Source organism: Zootoca vivipara, chromosome 8, assembly GCF_963506605.1.
Source record: "Zootoca vivipara chromosome 8, rZooViv1.1, whole genome shotgun sequence".
NCBI classification, from domain to species: domain Eukaryota; kingdom Metazoa; phylum Chordata; class Lepidosauria; order Squamata; family Lacertidae; genus Zootoca; species Zootoca vivipara.
Window position 1 is genome coordinate 87,400,880 of NC_083283.1, and position 20,384 is coordinate 87,421,263.

Consider the following 20,384-nt stretch of genomic DNA (forward strand, 5'->3'; position numbering starts at 1 on the left):
TCATTATCATCCTTTTTCTTGCTTGGGAAAGCAATTACAGCAGTGGCGGCAGCAACTGAGTACAGTACATCCTATTTTCCTGACTGCAATCAGTTTCTCCTCATTCTGTACAAGAGAACGGAGCAAAAAAGCTTTCCTACATTCCATTTTCTTGCATGCAACAGGAAAGAGAAGCTATATCAGGAAAGCCTTAAGAAGACACACTGAAAGCACTTCCATCTCACCATCATGTAGAACAAAATGGAGGTACTATTGGTATATAAAGTCTTTAATGGCTTGAGGTGGTTTATTTACGGGTCTGCCTTACTCCATATTGGGCCCATTTGGCCACTTCAATCTGTGGAACTAGCATGGCCACAGCACCCACGACCCTTTGGAACTCCCTGCCTATTGACATCAAGCAGGCACCTTCGCTCTGCACTTTTCAGCTTAAAGCATTTCTGGACAAGGCAACCCTATCCAAACATCTAAAGCAGGTATCCCCAAACTGGCCCTCCAGATGTTTTGGACTACAATTCCCATCATCCCTGACCACTGGTCCTGTTAGCTAGGGATCATGGGAGTTGTAGGCCAAAACATCTGGAGGGCTGCAGTTTGGGGATGCCTGATCTAAAGGATGATATGTTTAAATCTTATTTATTCTTTAAAACAAATACAATGTTTAAAGGTACTTAAAATTAATGGCCTTTATTGATAGCATAAATGGAGATTTTACCACAATCAAGTGTTATATAAAAGAGGAGTACACAACCTTTTCTTTTTAACCTGAATCAGATAAAATTGGGATGGGATCCCATTTTGGAGCAATATACAGCATAGCACTTAAATAATCCTTGTGTAGCTTCCTCCCACAGAGACTGCTTGTATCAGCAGCAGCCCTCCGCCCTTGCCTCTCCAGGCACACCGAGCTTCTGGCCGGCCTTCTGCAAGTCGCTCACCGGGGAAGAAAACGCCGGATTTGAAAGATACTTTGCATGAGCTGGGAGCTGCCATGGAATATAAGAGTAACCCTAAAAAACGTAATTGCAAACTGCCCTGACCTAAACCCTCCGCCGGCTGCAGATTTCAGCCTGCCGCCTGGTCCTTCCGAAGTCCAGCTCCCTCGGGAGCAGCTCCCGCCTGGCTTTGCTCGAGGACCCTGGCGAGGAGAGAGAGAGGGCCACACGGCTCCCGCTTCCGCGTCCTGGCGGCCAGGCCAGCAGCAGGCCGAGGCTTGGCTCCCAAGGGCCTCCGGGGCCTCCCTCCCGGCTTCCTCCCCGCCGCTTCGCCCGCCCTCGCCTCTCCAGGCACACCGAGCTTCTGGCCGGCCTTCTGCAAGTCGCTCACCGGGGAAGAACACGAGAAGCAGCGCTGCCTTCGGCCAGATCTCCCGCCAGGAGCGGAAGAGGAGACCTGCCAGTCAGAGAAACAAGGGGGCGGGGCAAGGCACCCGATTGGGCTCTTGGCCCTCGAACCATAGACTTGAGAAATAGACTAGTAACCCCAGGGATTTGAAGGGAATGCTTCGGGGTTCCTTTCGACCGCTCGCTCGCTCGCTCGCCCGCCCGCCTCCAGACAAGACTCAACTCCAAGCTGCAACTCATCAGAGTGCAGGACTTTCCAGTCCACGCACGCTGCTGGCCTGAGTGTCTTGCCTCCCCGCCTAGCCTGCCTAACGGGGCCGTTGTTGTTGGGAGGCCAAAGCAGGGGGGAGAAGGTCTGCAACGCCACATCTTGAGGTTCAGGTGTTTGCCAGCGGAACCTTGGCTCTCCAGGTGTTTTGGAACTACAACTCCCATGATCCCTAGCTAACAGGGGCAATGGTCAGGGATCATGGGAGTTGTTCTAAAACATCTGGAGAGCCAAGGTTGCCTATGCCTTAATCCAGGCACCCCCAAACTATGGCCCTCCAGATGTTGTGGCCTACAACTCCCATGATCCCTAGCTAACAGGACCAGTGGTTGGGGAAGATGGGAATTGTAGTCCAAAACTTCTGGAGGGCCAAAGTTTGGGGATGCCTGCCTTAATCCGTATAATGTAAGCAAGCATTCTGGGAAACATTTGGGACCCTGGCTCAGATTTCCAGCAGAAACAATGGAATTCTTAATTACCGGTATTAAGCTTGTACACTGGCCGCAGATCACAGGACCCTTCCCAACAAAAAACACAAGGTAATCACACAAAACACCCACAGACCCCACAACACATTTAATAAAGCTTATGATTGGATATTTTGACTGGTGCCTAAAGGCAGTGCTCCCCCCCCAACACATATTGAAATAGTTCCCCTCAAGGAGGCCAAACTTATATTCCCAAAATGTTTAGGGTCTTGTGTCCCACTGCATCCCTCCAGAAACTTTGAGCACTGCCTAAAGGGATGCAGGTGGCACTGTGGTCTAAACCACTGAGCCCTGGGCTTGCGGAAGGTCAGCAGTTCGAATCCCTGCGACGGGGTGAGCTCCCATTGCTTGGTCCCTGCTCATGCCCACCTAGCAGTTCGAAAGCACATCAAAGTGCAAGTAGATAAATAGGTACTGCTCCGGCGGGAAGGTAAACGGCATTTCTGTGCGCTGCTCTGGTTCGCCAGAAGTCATGCTGTCTGCGGACAAACGCTGGCTCCCTCGGCCTATAGAGCGAGATGAGTGCGCAACCTCAGAGTTGTTCGCGATTGGACCTAACGGTCAGGGGTACCTTTACCTAAAGGTGTATAATGAAGGTGCTTTAAAGACCTCACCACTTCATGAAGCTTGAGCTTTCATGGGCTGCAGCCATCAGGCACGGGGAAGGCCAGGGTCTTTGGCAAATTTAAAACAGCCTCTGGACATTTAAACTGCTGTTGTATTTGTTCGTTCTATGTTCATTTTGCTGTTTTTATATCGCAAACCTGATCCTCGGATGAGGGGCAGTGCATAAAATGTAATAATGATTTTCCTGTATGACTAATTGCAATCGTTAATAGTTGTCCACAGGTTTACCATACCCATTGAGTCAACCACCCATCTCTTACTACCCTCCTGAGAAAAACCCCTCCCCACCCCATAGCTGTCAAGTTATCCCTTTTTGTAAGGGACATTCCCTTATGCTGAATAGGCTTCCTCGTGAGAAAAGAGAAAACTTGACAGCTATGCCCCACCCTCCCACTATATATAAGGGTGTGCTGACTTCTGTTTCCGTAATTCTGAAGAAGTGTGCATGCACACGAAAGCTTATACCAAGAACAAAATTAGTTGGTCTCTAAGGTGCTACTGGACAATTTAGAAGGATAACACCACTTAATAAACATTTCCCCAGTCGGAGGTGAGCCTTCTGCCTTCCCTTCAATTCTAAAGCACTCTGGCCGCCCTTTTATTCTTGCACATAAACCATCAGTGTTTTAAAAATGAGTATTCGGATCCCACCATCAGAAACGGGCGGCAAAGCTCTGGAGTCCAGGCTCAGAAATTCTCTCCACCCTGGTTTCCCCAGACTCTGCTGGACTCCAACTCCCACCATCCCTGCTGGCTGGCTAGGGATGATGGGAGTTGTGGTCCAGTTTCATCAGGTTGCGAAAGTCCGATCTCGCTCAATGGCCCTGCTCCGGCGAAGTCCCTCCCCTTCACTTCCGGGGGTCGTGCCTTTCAACCCCCGCTTCCTGTTGTCAAAAATGTAGGCCGAGCCCAAACCGGAAGCCGGGTAGTGGAGGGGGAAACGCCACTTCCGTCTCTATGGAACAGATGCGGCGGAGGCTAACGAAGAAGCGGGTAAGGCTCCCTTGCAGCCCCCGAAGAGGGTGGCGGGGCGGGGGTCGCCTTTGGAGGGAAGGGGCGGGGGGCCAGGCAAAGCCTCGCCTTCGGCCCGCTCTCTATCTAGGCCCGCGGGCGTCCTCCCTCCTCGAGGTTCGCCTCTCGGCGTCCTGAAGGGGCGACGGATCCGCGCGAGGCCCAAACTTCGCCTCCGACCGTTCGCGCGCGGGATTACAGGGCTTTGGATGCCGCGTCTGAGCATGTGCAGAGCGCTGCCTCCGCCACAGAAGGCGCCCGATTGGGCCGCAGCCACGCCGCCTTCGTGGGCGCCCTGTCTCCGAAGAAGGGCAGAGCCGGGAGGCATCCCGAGGCGCAGTCTGGGCCATGAACCAGGCTCGCCAGACGGTTCACCAATCTGCCCCCGGATTTCTGTCTGGGGACTTCCGGCGAGGAAACAGGCCCGTCTCCCTCCGGCGGGGTCTCCAGACCAGGAGGTGACCTTGGCTGCCTGGGCCTCTTGCTTTGCCGCCAGCCTCGCAGGCCCTGTTTCGCCTGGCCGAGAGAGACGGGGTCTCCCTAGGCAGCAATGGAGGCAGCACTTGCTGAGGTTGGAGCTCGGCCTCCGGGTGGGGTTTGGGCGGCTGCAGCAGCTGCTCAGCTTCGCCCTTGGGCTCCTCGACGTGTCGGCTAGCTCGTCGGTGGCCCGAGAGGCGAGCAGGAGACGAGCTGATCCGCCCCGAGTGCGCCTCCTCCCCGGACCCGCTGAGACGCCCAGACAGGCGGGCAGGGCAGCAGCAGGACGAGGGGGTTTCTACTAATGCTTACTCCCGAGTAAGCCTGTAGGGGATCGTAGTGCAAGGAGGGAGGGAAGCACGGCTAGCGCACCAAGAAAGGCCGGGACCCAGAGGAAGGCCGCAACAGAGAAGATATTACTTCCTATTTTTTAATAACTTTGTCCTCTCTTTTTTAAAAAAAATAATTCTATATATGCTATACACAGAGAGAGTATATATATGTCTCTCTCTCTCTCTCTCTCTCTCTCTCTCTGTGTGTGTGTGTGTGTGTGTGTGTGTATGTGTGTATGTACACACACATACACACACTATCTGTTTGTTTGTTTATTTAAAGTGTCCCCGGATTCATTGGAAAAAAAAACTGGTAACCTTACCATGAAACCCCACCACCACCACCACCTTGGGATGAAGCGCCTCCTGTGAAGGACTCCCTTTCCTGGCACCATTTGAAGGGCTGGTTACAGCCTATAAAGCCCGACACAGGGCGGGTCCAGGCTGTCTGAAAGACCCAGTTCCCTTCCACACTGTAGAATCTACAATCCTGCCTGAGTTTCAAGGGGCCCTTCCCTCAGGCCTGCCACCCTCACAGGCCCGCTGGGTGGGGACACAGGAGAGGGCCTTCTTGGTGGTGGCTCCTCCCAGGCAACTTTGGAACTCCCTGCATAGGGAAGCCAAATTGGCTCCCTCTTTGCTGCCTTGCTGTTTTTATTATAATTATCTATGTTTTAAACACACACATATGTTTGTCTTTTAATGACAACCCCCCCCCAAATGCTTTTAGCTGCAAGTGATCTGTCTATCTGAAGTTTAGATCGATTTCACCCGAGTCATAATGTAATGCAATATTTTCTGGTAGAACCCAGCTGGTGTTGTGTTGTGGGGAGGGGTCCTCTTGAGAACATAACTGAAGTCATGTTTTCCCCACAGCTCAGCCCAAGAGATATAGCATGCAGTGTTTGTACCAGAATGTAGTACAGTTTGATTTGATGTTTGTTTGGATGTCTTATGGCTCCTTTTTACTGAGGCTCTTAAGTCTAACAAATGCTTGTGGTGGTGGGCAAGGAAATTCGCCCTCCTAACCAGCTCTCCCAGTTCTATGCTCTCCTTCAGTAGCAGGCAAACCAATGTGCATCTGTGTTAAGGAAGGTATGGCAAGCAATGGTGAGTGACCCTCACAGGCCAGCAGTCCTCCCAAGACTGAGAGTGCACAAGGATTTAACATTCTATTATAATTCTATAGGATCAATTGCATGCACTGATTTCCTTGGCTGCCCATACTGGTACCGTTTACTTAGGTCACTGTCAGAAGCATTTCAAACAAGCACAGATTTCTAGAGATTGAATTCCAAAATCTCAGCAGTACAGCCCATAAATCTTGCTCTTCATTGGGGTTGGGGATCTAACCTTCGTTTGGCCAGATCACTCCATATTTACTTAACTTATACAACATAGAGCTTTTCCTGTTGCAAGATGTAACTTCATGCCATCTTGCTGATGCAAGGAAGCTTGTTGAAAATCCCATATTTAGAAAGGCATTGTCCTTGTGGTATAAAACAGGTTGAAACAATTGCACATGTTTTATTTTACTGCCCATTTTTATGCAAAAATCTGCAATAAATATTTAAATCTCATGCTGAAAGAAAGGTTTAATTGCTCTGATTTATCCAGGGTTTCCTTTCTACTGACATTATGGTGAATGTAGCAAAATTTCTGAGAGATGCCCTGAAATGATGTCGCTGTAAGACTTGAGAGGCACTTTTTAACCTTATTACGTCTCTATCAGTTTTATCTTAAAGTATCTGTTTTCATGAACAGATGCCAATTTTACACTTTGACTTATCCTTGTAAACTGTGTATGCCAGTAAAGGAGTCTGATTAATACTTAGGCCATGGGCCAGTTGATCGTCAGTCTGCCTGTAATTTCAGCTCAGTGCATTTATTTATTCACTTCTTGCTCACTGTAAAGAAGTTAGTATTCCATGCTTAATAATGTAAATTCCATGCCCTGGCCCGGCGATCCAGATGCTACAATAAGAAAAGCTGAACCTTACTCTAGGCTCCTGGAATTTCAACAGCCACTGCCCATCACACTTTGAAGCATAGCTTTGCATCTATAATGGCTAGAACTGTGTTTCTCCATGAATATGGAAAGTTGAGATTAAGACACTGGATTCTGTGGACAGTACCGTGTTATGTACTTCGTCTCCCCTTCTGTAGAGCTATGGGATGGACACAGTTCTCAGTGTGCCATCTCTTGACCTTTCCTTTCAAGCTGTTTTTTTTAAATAAATAAATACATAAATAAATAAATAAATAATAGCTCTCAAAGGCTAACCAGGATATATCTGTAGTGACACTGAGTTTTAGTTGTTGTTTTTCTTTCAGGGAGAAATGTTCAAAGCAGACCTGAGATGGCTTCCATGAATTTTAGATGTTTCCAGGCATCTATTTCTAGACTGCAAGCATGTAGACAGTTGCTAACTCAAGGCACAGCCTTGAACCATTTTGGCCAGCAAATTAGGCAGCTCAGGTTATGTCCCCATGGTCCTTCAACATTGCAAACAGTTTGTTCAGTCTGTGGTTTTCAGTGCACGACTTGTAGAAACTACCATATGGAACTGGGAAATCACCCCGGCTATGTTACGGGCATGGTGCAACTCCGTGGAGAAGCTGGTAACAGTGTAAAATCTGGCAGCACATGGACAGATGAACAAGTGTTTTTGAAGAAGTTGAACTGTTTCTGTTCATACAAAGACATTTTCAGATTTGTAAGCACAATGGAAAGTTTATCTGACACCATGGTGGCAGCTGTCCTTCAGCGGGTCTGTGACGTTCAACTGGAGGACAGTATGCTGAAGAATCCTGAAGAGGTGATGGAGGATGAAGTCTTCAGGTCACTTTGCTTCCAGCTGGAACAAGAATCACCAAGCCTGTCTGAATCTGCTCTTGTAAATTCACTAAATGCTTTGATAAAATTACGTGTGAGTCCCTGGAGTACCTTGATGGTTCGTTTGGTGTCAGAGAGCCAAGAACGCCTGGATAAAGGCCAGATGACTATTAGAAATCTGTGTGTTCTTGGAGAATCCTTGTTCAATCTAGAGGGTCCAAGCTGTGCTATTCTGGAACAAATTATGGACCAAGTTCAGAGTACAAACCTGGAGGACTGGAAGGCTGATGAAATGGCCATGGTCTACAAAATGCTGCAGCTGGGTGTCGGGGAGAGAGGAAAATACCAAGCCCTATTAAACAAAATGAGCAGTTTAGCTGTAACTCAGGTTCCTCAGTTCAGCCCCGAAATAACAAGTACAGTGTTAAATGCTCTGGTGGTTCTTGATCAAACCCAAGCCATTCCTCTAGTGATAAAGCTTTGCAAGCATTCAGTACGGCATGTCCCACATTTCACGGATAATGAGCTAGAAAAAGTGCTGGAGGCTTTCATTCATTTTGGACACAACGACCAGTTCTTCACTGAAGCTCTAGAAAGACATGTTGCCAAACACGCCTTCACCATGCATCCCAGTGCAGTTTCCAAAGTCATGCAGTTCTGCAGCAGGAAGCGCATCCTTTCTAAAAGCATCTTCAATGCAGTGGCAGAGAGTTTCATCTACAATGCTGACAACTTCACCACTGCTCAGATCGCGGAGCAGATTATTCCATTTGGGAAACTCAACTATTTGCCTCCGTGTGCTCCTTCTCTTTTCCAGAAGCTCGAAAGGATACTCAGCACGCGATCGGCCCAGTTTCAGCCTCATGTGTTCTTGAGCCTTCTTCATGCATGCACCCTAGTTGAACGCTATCCCCTGAATTTCCTGGCAAAAGTGTTTAGTCCCTATTTTCTGCAGCAGTTGCAAGGTAAGTATATCACTCTTTGTCTAGGGATGTGGATGTTCAGAAATGTCACCTCAAATAAGTGACAAGCCTCTGGTAACACTGTTAACTCACATGGGCTAGTAATGGAAGTTGGGAATTCACATTGGAGAACAGGAGTGGGTCTTGGAGAGACCTTGGGAAATTACTGTATATCTGCAGTAGGATTGAAGTGGGGCAGGAGCTCAGGGGCAACCTCCCATTATTTGGTTAATTGTACAGCAGAGTTGGTAGCAATCTTACTTTACACTCCCCTTGGTGGCTGTAGTAGCTTTCCTGTTAAATGAAAGCGTAGCAAATAGCTTTAAGCAGCTGTGTTTCTTAGCCTTTTTTATTTTTAAGGGAAATAAATTGTGTAACCATCTTTCTTGATGCCGCCGATTTTTTTATCGCAGCTGAAGGACCTGGTTTGAAGAAGTCTGTTCTTTCTCAGTTGACCCAGCTATTTCTAACAGCAACACTGGAGTGTCCTTCCTACGAGGTATGAGAATATGCTATTCCTTTTTGTGCATGTTTTCATCCTGTGCATGTTTATTCAGAATAGGCAACAGTGTTCCATAATAATACGAGCAGCCTTAAGTAATGATGCTAATTAGTAACTGTCAATAGCAGCAGTCATACCCAATTTTGCTGGTAGCTTAGTGTTCCGTTGAGCTTTCAGTTCAGTGGAGTACCTATAGAAGGACCTTCCAAAAGCAGACTGCAAATAACTTGCATTCCTGTCCTTGTGCCATACTGCTTGCATATTTATCAGTATTTCTACCTGCAGGAAGAAACTGCTTATTTTCCTCTCCTGTCTTAATAGGGTCCCCAACTCCTTCCCAAGTACTTTGTCAAGTCCTTTCTCACGCCAGATCATTCAATGGAGTCCTTGGTAGAAAGTCACCTCTACAACAGAGTAAAGGCTGGCCTCACTGACCTCTTGGGGGCCCGAATATATTTTGCTTCTCACGTGTTGACACCGTACTGCTATACTCTGGGTAGGGAAGCTGTTGCTAATGCATGTCTTGCTGAATGCAAATGTCATAGTCCCATAATTATGAAATTTGCTTTGTTTCAGTGTATAAAGCAATGCTGTGTTCATCTTCAACAGGCCTGTACTTTGCATGAATGAATGCAGTAACAAGCAAACAAAAACAAACAAACAAACCCTTCACAAAGTTTTAGCTGATCCCCGACATGATTTCTTCTCCTAAATAGTAGAGTTACTTGCCAGATGCCTCCCTGCTCAGCATCATGTTGCAGGAAATTCCCATGGTTGTGTGTGTCAGTGTCCGATTGACTGCCAGATACTATACTATTCTGCAGAAGGAAAAGGGGTCCTTACCATCATAGAAATTCTCTTTTGACCCATCCACCCCCCACCCCAGTTTTCCATCCACATGCAGACTAAATGAGTTGGAAATAGGATATAGACGATACTTTTATCCTCTTGCTACCTTTAATACTTCATGTTTTTCTATTATGAGAGATAGTTTTCTTTTAACAGATCTCATACTTTGCATTCATGTCAAGTGTAGATAAGAAGCATATGCTTTCCACGTTCCAGATGGAAAAGAATAATGCTCAAGTATTTTGGGTGGCTTTTCCCAAACAAAAAGAGGCACAGCATATATAGTATATGCTCAGGGCCGTCTCAAGCAGGTCGGGCACCCTGGCGACGTGACGCGGAGATTGCTCCGGCGCCCCCGCCCTAGTGGGCGGGCGCAGTGCACAGCACGGCTTCCGCGCGGCTTGGCAGCGCCCGCCTGCCGGCCCGGCGCCCTAGCACCCCGCGCCACCGAGACTACCCCTAGAGCCGGGCCTGTATATGCTATAGAACAGGCATGTCCAACTTTCAAGAGACTGAGATCTACTCCCACTATTAAAAAAACCTGGCAGTGATCTACCAAAGTTGTTGGGCCTTTTTTTTTTTTCGGGGATGGGGGGTGAGCAGTGATCTACCACAGAACCCTCGCAATCTACCTGTTGGACATCCCTGCTATAGAAACATAGTAACTTTTTTCTTGTTCCTTCCTCGCACCAGATATTGAGATTAAACTCAATGATGAAGGATTTGTACTACCAGCTAATAGACATGAAGAGGCGTACCAAAGGTAAGCAAGATGCTAAATATAAACAGAGTAGTGAAAGTGGTGTACAATTTTTCTGCTCTTTCAATTTGTGTCTTTGCTTGTTGCTTCCCTGGGGCTGCATCCCACAGGACTCCAGAAACATTTCAGTTAAACAATGGCACTGAGACACAGACCACTTTCAAAGAACTTGTTCTGTGCCACCGACCCATGGCAAGGTGTGCTCCTCCTGTGGGATCTTCCCCTGGGATCTTGAGGTGAAACTCAAAAAATTAGAATATCATCAAAAAGTTCATTTCTTTCAGTAATGCAACTTAAAAGGTGAAACCAATATAGGAGATAGACTCATGACATGCAAAGCGAGATGTGTCAAGCCTTTGTTGTAATTGTGATGATTATGGCGTACAGCTGAAGAAAACCCCAAATTCACAATCTCAGAAAATTAGAATAGTGTTTAGCTACTCAACCATCCATAACACCTGCAAAGGGTTCCTGAGCCTTTAAATGGTCTCTCAGTCTGCTTCAGTAGGAATCACAATCATGGGAAAGGCTGCTGACCTGACCCTCCATAAGGAGGGAAGGCCTCAAAAGGTCATTGCAAAAGAAGTTGGATGTTCCCAAAGTGCTGTATCAAAGCACATTAATAGAAAGTTATGTGGAAGGGAAAAGTGTGGAAGAAAAAGGTGCACAAGCAGCAGGGATGACCGCAGTCTGCAGAGGATTGTCAGGAAAAGACCATTCAAACGTGTTGGGGACTTTCACAAGGAGTGGACTGAGGCTGGAGTTAGTGCATCAAGAGCCACCACACACAGACGGATCCTGGAGATGGGCTTCAAAGGTCGTATTTCTTTTGTCAAGCCGCTCCTGAACAAGAAACGACATCAGAAGCTTCTTACCTGGGCTAAAGAAAAAATGAACTGGTCTGTTGCTCAGTGGTCCCAAGCCCTCTTTTTTAATGAGAGCAACTTTTGCATCTCATTTGGAAACCAAGGACCCAGAGTTTAGAGGAAGAATGGAGAGGCACATAATGCCAGGTGCTTGAAGTCTAGTGTGAAGTTCCCACAGTCTGTGTTGATTTGGGGAGTCGTGTCATCTGCTGGTGTTGGTCCACTGTGCTTCATTAAGTCCAGGGTCATCGCAGCTGTCTACCAGGAGATTTTGGAGCACTTCATGCTTCCTTCCGCAGACAAGCTTTATGGGGATGCTGACTTCATTTTCCAGCAGGACCTGGCACCTGCCCACACTGCCAAAAGTACCAAAACCTGGTTCAATGCCCATGGGATTACTGTGCTTTATTGGCCAGCGAACTCGCCTGACCTGAACCCCATAGAGAATCTATGGGGCATTGCCAAGAGAAAGATGAGAGACATGAGACCGAGCAAAGCAGAAGAGCTGAAGGCCGCTATTGAAGCATCCTGGTCTTCCCTAACGCCTCAGCAGTGCCACAGGCTGATAGCATCCATGCCATGCCGCACTGAGGCAGTGATTGATGCAAAAGGGGCCCAAACCAAGTACTGAGTACATATGCATGCTTCTACTTTTCAGAGGTCCAATATTATTCTATTTGCAATCCTTGTTTTATTGATTTCATTTAATATTCTAATTTTCTGAGATTGTGAATTTGGGGTTTTCTACAGCTGTACACCATAATAATCACAATTACAACAAATAAAGGCTTGACATATCTCGCTTTGCATGTCATGAGTCTATCTCCTATATTGGATTCAACTTTTAAGTTGACTTACTGAAATAAATGAACTTTTCGATGATATTCTAATTTTTTGAGTTTCATCTGTAGGTACTTCACAAGATTCTGTGGTTCAAATGCTGTATCAAAGCACATTAATGGAAAGTTATGTGGAAGTGAGAAGTGTGTAAGAAAATACAGCAATACAGTGGAACCTCGGTTTATGAACACCTCTGTTTATGAATTTTCGGTTTATGAACGCCGCGGACCCATCTGGAACGGATTAATTCACTTTCCATTACTTTCAATGGGAAAGTTCGCTTCAGTTTATGAACGCTTCAGTTTATGAACAGACTTCCGGAACCAATTACACCCATGCTTCAGTTTATGAACGCTTCAGTTTAAGTACTCCATGGACCCATCTGGAGCGGATTAATCCACTTTCCATTACTTTCAATGGGAAAGTTCGCTTCAGTTTATGAACGCTTACTCCGCGGACCGTCTGGAATGGATTAACCCACTTTCCATTACTTTCAATGGGAAAGTTCGCTTCAGTTTATGAACAGACTTCCGGAACCAATTGTGTTCATAAACCGAGGTACCACTGTACAGCAATATGATACAGCATTATGACATCCCACCACAGGGAAATGGCAGCCACATTGCACCATGGAGGTTTCGCCAGGTATTTGTATTACCCGAGACATGTAATATCCTAAAAAGCAACAACTATGCAGGATGTCATGTTTGATTCAAATGTGATAAATATTTAAACTTATTTTGTGTTTGATTAGCAGAATAGCTCTCTGCATTGATGATCAAAGAAGATTTTGCACCAACAGTCACAATCTTCTTGGAAACGAGGCCATTAAGCAAAGGCACCTGCAGCTAGCCGGGTACAAAGTTGTGCAGGTAAATGTTTGAAGCAGTGGGGGTGAATCAAATGGTTGCTGTTCAAAGCAGAATGGAAAATTGCAGCTGGGGCAAGATAGTGTGAACAGCAGGTAGCACTGGAAATCCCTATTGCTGCCTCAGACTCTCTCTTGACGCTTGGGCTCTTAAGAGCTGATACCCACCCCCATTGAATGCTTAATCTGGACCTGGAAAATGTCAACAATTGCAGGCCAGTGGTTAATTTCCTATTCCTGGACAAGTTGCTGAAGAGAGTGGCAGCTGGCAAATGCTAGGATACTTCTGGATGAAGCTGGGTGTTCTTTTGTTTTGTTTTTTAAACCATTTTGATTTGGCTTCAGAACTGGCTTTGGCACAGAGAAACTGCCTTGGTCACCACAAGATGAGCTTTCCCAAGAAAGAGAAGGGCAGGGGAGTGTGGCTCTGCTGGATTCCTCAGACCTCTCAGCGGCTCTTAGTACTGTTGACCATGGCATCCTTCTGAACAGTCTGTCTGAGCTGAGTGTTGAAGGCACTGCTTCTATTTGGAGGAGCAGTTCCAGAGGGTGGGGCTGTTGGAGCTCTGCTTGACCCTACGGGAGCTTTGCTTGGGGCCCCCACAAGGTTCCACACTCTGCTCCAGGCTGTGGAACATATACATGAAGTAGATGGAAGAGGTCATCCAGAGATTTGGTGTCAAGTGTCACCAATATACAGGTGACGCCCAACTTTATCTCTTTGTCGCTGACTTCAGGCAAGGGTATGGCCATCCTGAAACAATTCATGGTCACAGTAATGGACTAATAAATGGAAACTCATTCCAGATGAGGCAGAGGTACTCTTATTGGGTGGTTCACTCCCCACAGGTGAATGGGACTTGCTAGGAGAATTCTACCTAGGTGTATATAAGGCTTCCCAAAGATGGAATAGATCTATAAAAGTAGTTTCCAAACTTCTCCCACCTGCCGTGAACCACTAGAAGATCACTCAGCAGACCATGCAATGGTTTTTCTGCCTGTTGTATCAGTTGTGGTGTGCTATACTGGCTGTGGATTGATTTTTAATCAATTTTTATTGCTCTTTTTATTTCTTATATAAAAAACTATAGGATACAATATATGTATAAGAAAAAATAAGCAACAGACCAATTCCTCTGATCTCACAGAAGAAAGATCTGAGTTTGCTTCCTGAAAAATGCTTTCAGTAATACATTCTTCCTTCCTTTTAACTTTCAGATTCCATTTTTTGAGTTTGAGTCACTGAAGACCAGAAGTGATATAGTGGAATACCTGCACAAGAAAATTTTTTCTAACTCTTACAGGCTCAGCTGGTGATTGAAATAGAATCCAAATGATGCTGACAGATCTATGAAGATTATTATTATTTTAAATTCGAGACTTGGTTAAGCTACTGTGATTTTAAAAAAAACTGAATCTTGTTTTCTGGGCCAGTCATTGAGCTATCAAATTGTAGAGCTGGAAGAGACCCTAAGGGCCACCCCCCTGCAGTACTGGAATCTCAGCTAAAGCATCCATGACAGATCCAACCTCTGCTTAAAAACCTTCAAGGAAGGAGTCCACCACCTCCTGAGACCGTTCCACTGTGGAACAGCTCCGTCCTCTAACAATACATAAAGAGAATGTGTCAAAAAGATTGTAAAATACAACTAAATTTATTTTTTTAGTGCGACTGTATTCCTCCCAAATAAATCTGGGGAGAAAATATTTTATTACACCCACACAGACTACAAATGCCTAGGTTCCCTCTCTCAAAGAGCACTTATGTTTCCCCTCACCTCACTACTTGGGCAACTCTCCCTCTGGGCACCCACAGGATTTTTTCCCAGACCAGAGTGGGGAAGTAAGTGAGAGGGGTTGGAGCAGGCTAGTTCCTCACACAAAAATAGAAGAATGCTGCTTGTATATTTTGGTTCATATGTCAGATTTCTAAAATACTATTAGCTTTTATTACAAATGAATCGGGAGGGGGGGTTATGGTTCATCTAAGATGCAGCAAATAAGGCCTTTGCAGGTGCCATAACACCCTTTGAATGTGAGGTGGGTGACCCCTGAACTTGGACACAGCTCCATTCCCAGTTTGGTGGGCTGCCTTTGGCTTTGTGAATCATGATGTGCATACTGTACTGTCAAATAAATGCATATCTTTTCCTAAGCTGCTTTATTTTGCAGATTTATCATCATTTGAGAATTCTGAATGCATGGATGAAGAATTTTGCTTTATACTAAACTGTTGACACTAAGACATGGTAACGATGAGACACACAACAAGATTTTGTTTCCAAGAATGAGGGGAGAAAAGACACAAAGACACATTAAGCAAAAGCATGTTGTCAGCTCCTTCATTTGTGATCTAACATTCATTGATTTGTTAATCTAAGCTCTAACCTGCATATTATTAGCATGTCATAAGAAATGGTTGAGTCTAGTACTCACATATAAGCACATGGCTGCTTTAGCGGAAACCCCCTTGTCATAGGAGTGACTGCGCCCTCTTCCCCAAGTATTGCATTATGAGCTTATGCTCCCTGTAGAATGCTGTTAGCTGCCATGTTACAGGCACATTCAAGTAAGACATGCCTCACTTAATTTAGCAACCCTGCAAAGAATTCATCAGATGATAGGATGCAAGATTGGAATTTCCCCAAAATCCCAGTAGCACAGTACAGGAAAGAATACAGAAACAAAACCCAGGCAAATTAATTCTTCCCTGCTATCAACCACAACAAGGAGCCTTAGGTTGCATCAATGGTTCTGGATGATTTTTCTATCAAGCATGCTATTTCGTTTTTCCTGTAGAATTCTGTCTGAACGTGTCTAATGCGCACGTGGTCTCGGACCAGCTGCTCCATGGGCTTGTCTATGCGTCGCCCATATTCAGAGGAGGACAAGACTGCCATAGGCCTTGCTTTTTCCTGTTAAGAAATGTTAGATGTTATTTATGAGTATGGCAAGAGGGTGAAACGGGCGGTTAGTGCAGGGCTGCTGCCAAAACGTTCTTTCCTCCTCTCCCTACCCATCTTGTGGTATCATTCTGTCAGGTGCCTTCCCACTTTTGCCCCACATCCAGAGCAAAGGTGGAACAGGGTGGAGGGGGGTGGGGTGGGGGTGGGGAACAGGCCTGTGTCTTCCTAGTGGTGCAGCAATGAAATTGCTCAAACACAATCAATGAAACCGGCTGCGTTATACCACAAATAAAGTCTGTTATCAACAAAGATGAGACATACAATTCAGCTGAAGGATCAGAAGACCCAGTGGGTCAGATACTGAAGTCCATTCCACAACAGTAATTCCACAATGCAGAAGTTCAAACATATACTAAAGTCCATTCCATTTGCATTTGTTCATGAAGTCCAAAAACAATCCATATGTAGGTATTGTAATTCCATAAGACGACAAGGGTTGACAGGAATATTTTATCCTTGTTTTGCCATTCTGGGCTTCATCAGTGATATAAATTCAAATGTGATGTTACATGACAGTGGATCTATAGCATTATGGTAGCTAACACCACATTTTATGTTACAATACCTTTGTTGATATGTTCATATGATACAGTAAATAACAGACTTTATTTGTGGTATAACGCAGCCGGTTACGTTGATTGTGTTTGAGTTGTATCTTGTACGTAACTTAAGGTTTCTTGTTGTGTTGCAATGAAATTGCTAGCACATTTGCAAAGCTAAGCAGGGTCTGGTCTGGTTTGAATTTGGATGGGGGAAACTGCCGGGATTTCTGCATTGCAGGGGGCTGAACTAGATGACCCTGGGAGGCCCTTCCAACTCTCTGGTTCTATGAATGGTGGTGGGGTGTTTCATGGGATTGTGCTTTGGGTTTGCATTTGTGTCGCCCTTCATTGTCAGTGACCTTTATTGTTTATAGTCTTTAGTATCATTACTGTTGTGGGTGGGATGGAGGAGCATTCGTAAAATTGACACAGCTATGGTCCGTGAAGTGGGTTCAGAGTTTCATCCCAAAGACCACCAGCTGTTCTTGTCGCCTCCTCAAACCTATGTGATACTTGGCATTTGTAAAGCACTTTGTGGCAGGTGTGGTAGCCTGTGGCTCCCCGGCTATTGATGACCTGCCACTTCCACTAGCTCCAGCCGGCATGGCCAATGGCCAAGGTGGAGAGAGGGGAGCTGCAGAAAGATGAACAAATAATAGTGATTGCCATCAAAATGCAGTCTAGTCGAGATCATCATTATGGTCACCTCATCATTAATATGAAGCCCTCTGCTTTTGGCGTGTTCTCTGTCACAGCGGTGGAGTTTTTCGTCATAGCCCATGGGTCTTTTAAAGATGCAGTCGTACAGGGAAACAATTCCTGGCTTAAAATAAAGGGGAAAAGAAATGCCATGCCGTTAACTGACAAGATGACACAGGTTACAAAGAATCATACCAATAAAACTGACAGATATAATGAGGTTTGGTTGAGTCTGCTGTGTGCACAATGCCCACATGCAGGAGGATCACGGAGAGGCGCTTTTCATGACGGCAGAACCACAAACTTTAACATTCAACCCTGGTGTTAGAAATTGATCTGGAGCCGAGAATTGCACATAGATTGGAGCACTGCCTTTGTGAGCAGAGAGCAAACCTCTGGCTTTGCTACAACTGTCCCACACAGGTCGGGGCAACACGCTTCTTCCCTAGCAATGTATCACGTAATGGGTTAAAGAGCTTTTGTGAAGATGGAGGCCGCTGAAGCTTCTCAATAGTGACCTCCTGGGCAGGACAGAGAGCGCTCCTAAGGGACAGAGAAGCTCAGATCCCAGAGAGGGGCACTGTAAGCAGAAGGATCTAGCAAAGGAGTGAGAAGAAACATGAGTCTAAGGAAACAAGAACCAGCAGAATGACTCCAAGGACAAATACAGACTATTGCTTGTGAGGGAGAAAAAGCAGACAAATGACCCTCATTTTACCACTTAGGGGCCATGCAGACCTCCACTTCTCCCACCACTTTTCCCTGGGGAAAGCTGATCTTTACCACTGAATTGGAACAAACGGCAGTAAGGTTTTCCAGGGATTGATGTTCCAGGGATCCAGCAGTAAAGGGTGGGTTTTCCCAGGGAAAGCGGCAAGATAAACAGAAAACCGCTTGGACCCATGCTTTCTCGGCACAGGACAAGTGGAAGTCTGGACAAGTCGTTCTCCAAATGGGCCAGTCCAGAGCTGGCACCAATGGAAGGTTGTGTGTGCGCAAATATTGAGAAATATTTGTAGCACAGATATAGCTGCTAATAGAGCATTTGCTAGAATTTGCTATTAGCTGCTTAAAATTTTTGAGCTGCCTTTCACTCTCTCCCCCCTCCTTCCCACTTTGTTCCTTCAGCAAAACAGCAGTTCAAATCTGGATTCCTTCCTCCTCACGACGGCTCCTTCCCCTCTACTCTACGCACCTTGCTCTCTTGGTGAAAATAGCTGAGTTCAGGGGGATTTTTGCGTCGGGGGGGAATATAGCTGAAGGCTGACTGTGCTGAGAGTGGCAGCTGGTGTTTCCTTATTAGCTGTTCATTGATGCCTCCCAGTTCCTCCAACTCTTCCTCTTCTGCTCCCAGTTCTTCCCCATTTTGGCCTTCTTGCATTCCCTACTAAAGCCTAAAAACTTTGCTGGGAGGCAGGCGGCCTGCCTTCAGGGCTCCAGCAACCGCTTTTTCTCCAGCCAGCCAGCCATCCCCCCCACCCACCCGTCTGCTGAGTTCTTTGGTTACTAAGAGACGGTCTGTGTTCACTGTGATGTCAGACAACATATAAGGGAGACTGGAAGGCTGAGAAAAGCTGCTTCTGGGTGAACAAAGGAGCTTAAAACCAATTTGTCTAGAAGAGATTGCAGCAAAAGGCCACAAGTATTACTGGATCTGACAAAGATCACTAAAGCTGGGCTTGAGAATGAATTCACTGGACAGGGTCTTCCGTATGAAGTTGTACAGCTTCCGAAATGTGCGACACCCACATCAATGATGGATAGGCCGGCCAGGCTCCAGGAAGAGGGGCCAAAGGTGCTAAAGCAATGGGGAAGGCATTAAAGATTGAACAAGCAGAGAAAGTGGACATTATTGATTTGTGCTTACAAAGAGGCTGCTGGGAGGCTCAGATGTTCCTCAGCAGCAGCTGCTATTGAAGAGCACCCAGAACCATAGAGCATTACAGCAGTTTCGTGTGCCGTCTCTCTGCCCCAGATGGTGACACTGTGCCAAGATGGAGTTTAGCTTGCAGCACACAGGTCCTTCTAGCCCAGGGGTCAGAAACCTTTTTCAGCCGTGGGCCGGTCCACCGTCCCTCAGACCATGTGGTGGGCCGGACTATATTTTGGGGGGGGGGAATATGAATGAATTCCTATGCCCCACAAATAACCCAGAGATGCATCTATATGTAAAAAATGTAGGCATTGCACACGCGGATGAAACAGCCTTTCTCCATAACCGGTGAACCAAATTGAAACAAATTTGGGCAGAACATACCTTGCCCATCAGGGAGGAATCTGGCATAAAAAATTATCAAAAAACCACACCTTTCACACCTAAAATAATGATTAAACACAAAAAGTGGCGCTCAAATTAGACGTCACCACCAGAAGCTCTGAAGACTCCAGCAGCTGCGCTGCCAGATGACATCACAAAATTCCACAGCAACCTACTGAGAACAGTCCTTTTGCAGCAACAAGGCCCAGCTTTTTCAACAGGCCGCAGCATTGCCAAGCAGGGAAAAACAAAGAGAATAGGGCACAGGGATGAGGCACAACAAAGGGAGGGGGGAAACACATAGCCATGAGGGGGGGGGGTAGGACCCTGAGTCAGCCAAAGCAGTGGGGGTGTGGGTTGGGACAGGGAAAACTGAGTAGGCCAACCGCCAAAACAACCATTTCACCTCCAAAGCCCAAGCCCAAAGCCTCTCCTGGCAGCTAGCTGCATTAATAAACGCCTGGCAGCATTAGGCAGTGTTCATCATTTCCCCTAACACGCACTTGGGGGCACGGCGAGGGGTTTTTGCTTTTTAATTTAGTGGGCGTTGTGTCACATGTGAGGCTACGGCGGCCATTTTAAGTAAGGGCAGTCGTGCCCCTTTTAACCTAAGCTTTATACTATGACTGATTGCCAGCCTCTGCATCTTTAAAAAACAACAACAACCATGCACTTTCTCTCCCCAGTTTAAGTCCTTGGATATTTGCAGTGGCCAATCCCTTCTCCAAGGGTGGAGATACCAGGGGGAGGGGCCAACACTCCCTAGGGACAACAGAGGGCTCAGACAAAAGTACATGCTGGGAAATAGAACCCAAAAGCTGACAAGCGTGGGGGCCAAGGTATGGAGAAACAGGGGGAGGGACCAACACCGGAGACAACAGAGGGCTCAGG

At 46.4% G+C, this 20,384-nt stretch overlaps 3 protein-coding genes across 7 annotated transcripts in view; 1 reads left to right on the forward strand and 2 right to left on the reverse strand.

The window, feature by feature from the left end:
- Positions 1-1,412, reverse strand: part of MTRR (5-methyltetrahydrofolate-homocysteine methyltransferase reductase) — a 28,103-nt gene extending 26,691 nt beyond the window's left edge. The window contains exon 1 of one of the 4 annotated variants that reach the window (XM_060278168.1): positions 1,327-1,412. The gene's annotated coding sequence lies outside the window, so the exon portion shown is untranslated. Of the gene's footprint in view, positions 1-751; positions 891-938; positions 1,287-1,326 lie in introns of those variants that run through there. The other 3 variants (XM_060278166.1, XM_060278169.1, XM_060278170.1) reach the window with 3 other exon arrangements.
- Positions 1,413-3,628: 2,216 nt separating this feature from the next.
- On the forward strand, positions 3,629-15,184 carry FASTKD3 (FAST kinase domains 3). Of its 2 annotated transcripts, none has more exons than XM_035101295.2 (7): positions 3,629-3,719; positions 6,881-8,347; positions 8,758-8,843; positions 9,168-9,342; positions 10,389-10,458; positions 12,916-13,033; positions 14,248-15,184. In XM_035101295.2, the coding sequence occupies exons 2-7, from the start codon at positions 6,907-6,909 to the stop codon at positions 14,344-14,346; spliced, it is 1,989 nt and encodes a 662-aa protein (XP_034957186.2). In that variant the 5' UTR covers positions 3,629-3,719; positions 6,881-6,906; the 3' UTR covers positions 14,347-15,184. The 2 variants fall into 2 exon arrangements, with proteins under 2 accessions (XP_034957186.2, XP_034957187.2); XM_035101296.2 differs by having other exon boundaries at positions 12,919-13,033.
- A 69-nt stretch (positions 15,185-15,253) lies between these two features.
- CFAP90 (cilia and flagella associated protein 90) lies at positions 15,254-18,707 on the reverse strand. Its single transcript, XM_035101297.2, has 3 exons — positions 18,432-18,707; positions 17,244-17,360; positions 15,254-15,944 (listed from the first exon to the last, which is right to left on the reverse strand). The coding sequence occupies exons 1-3, from the start codon at positions 18,615-18,617 to the stop codon at positions 15,765-15,767; spliced, it is 483 nt and encodes a 160-aa protein (XP_034957188.1). The 5' UTR covers positions 18,618-18,707; the 3' UTR covers positions 15,254-15,764.
- Positions 18,708-20,384: the final 1,677 nt, after the last annotated feature.